Source organism: Gavialis gangeticus, unplaced genomic scaffold (genome assembly GCF_001723915.1).
Source record: "Gavialis gangeticus isolate Ggan-Ray unplaced genomic scaffold, GavGan_comp1, whole genome shotgun sequence".
Lineage (NCBI taxonomy): Eukaryota > Metazoa > Chordata > Crocodylia > Gavialidae > Gavialis > Gavialis gangeticus.
The window spans coordinates 44,078,659-44,084,686 of NW_017729031.1; the positions used below are offsets into that span (position 1 = coordinate 44,078,659).

The window sequence follows — 6,028 nt, forward strand, 5'->3', positions numbered from 1 at the left end:
TAAGTGTGCTGCTGGTTCCTACTGCCCAAGTGCAGCACCCTGCACTTGTCCGTATTAAAACGCATCCTGTTCCTGTTAGCCCACCCCTGTAACCTATCCAGATCCCTCTGCAATCTCTCACTCCCTGCTAGCGTGCTCACCTCCCCGCAAATTTTGGTGTCATCAGCAAATTTAAACAGGTTACTTTCCACCCCATCATCCAGATCGCTGATGAAGAAATTGAACAGCGCAGGCCCCAGGACTGAGCCCTGGGGGACTCTACTACCCACCTCGCCCCAGGTCAAATATGACCCATCCACCACCACCCTCTGAGTGCAACCCCTCACCCAATCTGCAATCCATCTGACTGTGTAGGCATCGATGCCACAGTCACCTAGTTTTTTAACTAGGATGGGGTGAGAGACATATAACAACAGCAATTGAGCTAGGGCTTATAACTCGGCGCATTAGAGGTGTAGAAAGGTTTATTACAAGAACAAGTCAAGTTTTATAAACTTTTCATTAAAATTAAATATGAGAACAGTTTTTTTGCAACTCAAGAGGAACCATCTGTATCTCCCCACAAAACACTCTTATGGTGAATTCTGATTGTGTTAGTGATAGAATCCAGTATGTTTCAGTGAGACTAGATCAATAATTATGATACAACTAGTACTCACACTCTGAAACTACTCTGCCAAGCCCGCGCCCACTTCCTTCTATTCTTTCAGTTTCATTTCCAGTGAATGCTGCATTTTGAACAGCAGAATACAAATGGTGTTAATACTATTCCATTCTCTAGAATAGGGATTTTCAACCGTTTTTAAGGAGTGTACCCCTTCTGGTGGGTACCCCTCCTAGACTGTACCCCCTGGATGAGCAAGGGGGGAGGGAAGAGGTCCTCCAGTGGCTGAGGTAGGTGGCAGCAGTGCATGGCAGTGCACTTCCCAAGTGCCCCTGCTTCTCCACACTGCCGCTGTGTACCCCCTAGGGCCTTCCCATGTACCCCGGTTGACAAACCCTGCTCTAGAACAGTGGCTCTCAACCTTGTTAGACTAAAGGCACTCTTCAGAAAACGTCAGCTCTTAGTTTTCACTCATTTTTTGACTTCAGAAAAAATAAAGAGTAATTCTTCTTCTGTGAAGAACTCAGGAAGACCACAACAGGTCAGAATTTTTTAACACTATGAGTTCCTATTTGAAATCTCTGGGTTTATCTTGTGAACCATGTCCATACACCTAACAATGCTAACATTACCTGGCACCCTACAGCACCCTTAAAAGATGTTCAAGGCACCACAGTGTGCTGAAGCATCCTGGTTAAGAATTGCTACTCTAGAATCTGAGGTCAGTGGTACGTATGTTGAAATATTGTTAGTAGATTTTGGAATCATGCCATACCAGGCATGTACATCTGAATGAAAATTAGCCCTCAAGCCTGCACTTTATTTACAAGTAATTTCCCTATGTTTCCACGTCAGATTTTAATTTTTATATGCAGTAAAGGGGGAAAAATCTGGGATACACTCTAACGGTTGGTGAGACTAACACTGATTAACTTTATTAAAAGACAAAAGCTGAAATCACTGGGACGAGAGGGAGAATGTGACAACTTCTAATAATTCCTGTGATTTGCTGAATACTGTTGCTCTTCTTTCTGCTCCCTGTCCTATGCGTTGTTGTGTTCCCTGTTCCCTTTCCGATCTGCTGTGTGTCACACACACAAGCTCTGCCTGTGCTGCTTGTGGCACACGTACTATGGGTTGGCCACACCTGCCTTAAAGTAAAGCCAATAAATCAAAATAAAACAAAAAAATTAAAAAGGTATTTTTGCTGCAAACATAAGAATAAAAAAAATAGCCAAGGATGATGGGAAAAAAACCAGGAATACGTATATTAAATCCACATGTAGCTAACAGGTACTTCAGTTTAAACACTGGTAACAGACTTGTATTTTGCAAGATACCATATATCTAATTAAGTTGCTGTTCTACACAAAACAAGCTGCACTTCAAAACAAACACCCCCTTAGGAATAATATTGCATTCATTTGAATTCTGTGCAGAATTTAACGGCTATTTTCAAAAATGCTAGACTTTATGAAACCAATAAAAACATGTAGTAACAGGTAAATAAGCATCAGTCTGTAGAAACATTTCTACTATTGAGCTCAGCACACAAACCTGGTATGTGGAAACTGGAGAAGCAATATACGGCGTAATAGATGTTTGAGTGATCATTCTGTTTGTTGCAATACTGTACGGTGAAGGATAAAATCTACAAAAATACAAAAAATCTTTATTAAAAGCTTCAAATGTAATGATTTTCGGCATCTTTCACAATGCAGAAAATTTATTTTACTAAACATCATTATTTGACATACCCATTTTGTAAAGCAGCTGTAGTTGGATCATAAGTAAGTGTCATTCCAGCCTTTAAAAAAAGAAAAATGAAGAAGTTGACAAAACTCTTTGTAAATTGTTTATGTGAGTTTTTCTGTAAACATATTATTGTTTAGTGACATTTTATTTTCCTACAGTGGGGAAAAGATTAATAGTATGCAAAAATAATTGCATAGTAAAGAGTTATTGAATAGTAATGTTGGTTCAGAATACAGTGTCCAGAATGAAGAGACAAACAGATTTTATGAAATATTTGCTGAGTGAGAAGTGGAGTATGTGCAAGAAAAAGGTGGGACACAAAATATGATTAAATTAGGATGTTGCCTGCATGTATAAATATGAATGAAACAAACTTTTTCACAAGGTATAACTATAGTCACAAATTTATTTGAAAAGGTATATCTTGCTGAAGACAGTTAGCATGGGAAGCCATTATCTTAGACATTAATATTTAAGAATGATTACATCAATATGATGGAAAAAAGCCATACTGCACTGCATTTGTATATTTACCTTGCATCCTGTAAAAAATGTAGTGTTGTATTTAGACCGTAACTAATCTTTTTATAGCATTCTTGCGACTTAACCATTTCAGCACTGCATAAACCGAACTGTAATTATAGATGGCAAAGTTCTGTTTTCAGACAGAAATTGTAAATATAAATATATACTGAATATCATCCTAGCAGTTTTGCCATTGACTGAAATGGGACAGGATTTCATGCTTCACATTTTGACATTTTTACAAGAAAAATAAAGGTAACTTTAAATATCTTATAAAGTTATAAGCTGACATGAAGGAGTTGTTGGCACACGCTCAATATGTCAAAAGGCCAAGCCAAAAAATTCCTATGGCTATCATCTTCGTAAGTATTTATTACCACACACCCACTGAAGCTGAAGGGAGGACTTACAAGTCTCACCTCGCCTTCTCTGTGCCACGCTCTTCCATTCTGTATATATTTGTTCTGATTCTGTCTTTTTTTCTGTCCTCCATCTGCAAACTTGCATAATAAGGGTTCTGCAGGAACTAGAAGGAAGCAAGAAACATACTGAAGTAGTCATTAACAATCTTTTATTACTATTCTTAATAATCCTTATTAAGGTATTCTAAAGAAAATGGTCATCAAATGTTAAAACACAAATATTACTTAATTCACTAATAAAAAAAACATAAAAATTATACTTTTAACACAAGGATCAGCAGTAACCTACAAGAAAATCTGCTTAATGTACAAGATACGTACAATTAAAGAATTCAGAACTTGAGGGATTTTAGAATCAAACTTTTTTTTTAAATCCATACACATTTAAATAGTTTAAACTACTTCTCTGGGTTTTCGTATGTTGTTTGTTTTCCAATGTGTTTTAAAGGGAAGTCATCAGTTTAAAAACCAATAGATTCCACATGGGCATAGGTTTCGCAGTGGAGAACCAAGCGTTGGGCAGATGCCTGTTTGTGCAACAAAAAGAAACTAACCGCAAATGCTGTCAACTTTCCAATTAAACTAAAGGAGAAAGCTGATAAATATTTTTCTCTTTCAGTTGTACCTACCATGAGTTACTTGTAGCAACAAGTCAAAGCAAAAAGGATAAAATGGAAATTTTAAATTGGCATGGCTCTTTAAGGTAAAGACCTGAACAACAAGATAACACTATGTAAATATGCAAATTGGAAATGTTCTGCTTAGTTACTCTGAGATTGAACTGACAGCCATTAAAAGCAGGTACCACTGTATGTTCTACCACATATTCTATTTACTTTTCCACTGTTTTGTGGACACTGAAGACTAGTGCTCCAATTCCGAGCTGCATTTTTTTGCACAGAAACGTGATAGGTAAGTTGAACGAATCATCTTTACATGAACTGCAGTTTCCTGGATTGTGGTTTCAGTTCTCAGTGTAAGTTGTAGCACCTCTCAAAGGCTTGATTAACTTCCCACAGCTGTCTGTAGGGTGCTCTAGTAGACCAGAGTAGCCAGAGCACATAGCCCTGTGTTCCTTCTCCTTTCCATCATGCCTCAATGGTGGAGGCAAAGTTGGGTGATCCTATGTCATCAAGCACTGGAAGAATTCCTAGCAATTACCCCATTACAACTCTATAGGCCCCTTTAGATGTTACAAGTATTCCACAATGAATGTGTTAATGTGTGCCCAATTTAAGGCGCCATAAAATGGCAAAAATGTAAACGGTTTTTTCTGATAGTTTTGTATAGCATCTTAAACTCAATGAATGGCATGTCTGTAGCTGCCCTAGTGCCAGTGCCAACAATCAACCGATTGTCAGGCCCGATCCTGTGACTGTACTAGGTTACATCAGGCTATGGACAGCCAGCTTTCAACTTCCTGGTGCAGAGGAAGCCTGAGATTCCCCTGCATTGGCAAATAAAAAGAGCACAATTGAGATCTGATCCCAAAAATCAAGCCTCCTGCCATGCATATGTGACATGGCACGAGGTCCGACTGTTAGGATCAGGGCTCAGATCCCATGGTGCCTTTAAGTGAACATGTGCCAGGAGCCTGCAGATATTGCTGACAGAACATAGCCTACACCTTCAGTCAGAAATCTTTAAGCATGCTTCTCTTTCTTCAACCATTATTTAAGACATTAGAAAACGGATCACCTACAGCAGTGGTGCTCAGCCTTTTTGGCCCCTTGTGCTTGCTGAGTGGCATGAGGCCAGTTCACAGGCAGGGCTGATCTGTGTGCTAGATCCCATGTGTGAGCACAATCTGGCATGCAGGGCCTGGCCATCTAGTCTCCTGTGGGTCTGGAAATTTGGTGGCAGTTATCTCCCACCACCAAATTTCTGGACCTGTACAGAGCCATACAGGCTAGATAACATGACTGCATGCTGGATTTGGGTCATGGGCCAGAGGTTGAGCACCACTGACTTACAGCTTCACACAGTGTTTTATCTTTCCTAATCTTGATGCAGTAGATTAATCATGATCAGGGCACACCCCAGATTGCTTCCATGTGCTGTGTGTAGGGCACATGCCTGGTCTAGCTCTGCTTTGTGCCAGTCCTGAGCACAGGCTATGGTGCTCAGCAATGCCTGTTTCAAACCAGCCCCAGAGCTATCACATAGGGCTAGTCCAGTGCAGGTGCCACATGCAGCAGATGCTCTAGACCAGTCCCCTGTGCTGCAAGCAGCACCCATGGCACCAAGTCCAGTCCAACACCACATGCAGCATACACCAGACCAACCCTGCATGCCATATGCAGTGCGCAGGGCCAGGGCTGGCACTGTCTGAGACCCAGAGACCAGATCATGGGACTCCACTGGCCAAATCTGGCCTGCAGGCTGTATCGCTGATATCCCTGTCCTGATTTATTATAGTCTCCGAGCACCTGTAGCTGAGGCACAGTTCCGCCTCTCTGTGCCTCTCATTTCCCTAATCACAGGTTGGAAGTCTTGTTGTGACTTGGCTCTTAACACTTCTTTGCCAATAATTTCTGCTACATGAGCTGTCCAGGCAGTTTTGAGAGACTCCTCTAGCCTTTCCCTAGAAGTGATTCCCCAGTCAGACAAGGCTGAATCTGAAAAACTGCAGGTTCTCATTTGGGACCTGGATACATCAGATTAAGAGGCAAGACAGCTCCTCCAGAACAAAAATGCTAGCACATGTATATTACACAAATAA

The 6,028-nt window shown here is 40.6% G+C and overlaps 1 protein-coding gene across 3 annotated transcripts in view; it reads right to left on the minus strand.

Moving 5' to 3' along the window:
* Nucleotides 1–6,028, minus strand: part of RBMS1 (RNA binding motif single stranded interacting protein 1) — a 269,316-nt gene that overhangs the window by 17,857 nt on the left and 245,431 nt on the right. For 2 of the 3 annotated variants that reach the window (XM_019522694.1, XM_019522695.1), the window contains exons 7-9: nucleotides 3,295–3,410; nucleotides 2,362–2,411; nucleotides 2,162–2,255 (exon numbers count right to left, since the gene is read on the minus strand). In XM_019522694.1, coding sequence (XP_019378239.1) covers nucleotides 2,162–2,255; nucleotides 2,362–2,411; nucleotides 3,295–3,410 — 260 coding nt within the window. The remainder of the gene's footprint in view (nucleotides 1–2,161; nucleotides 2,256–2,361; nucleotides 2,412–3,294; nucleotides 3,411–6,028) is intronic. The other variant, XM_019522696.1, reaches the window with a different exon arrangement.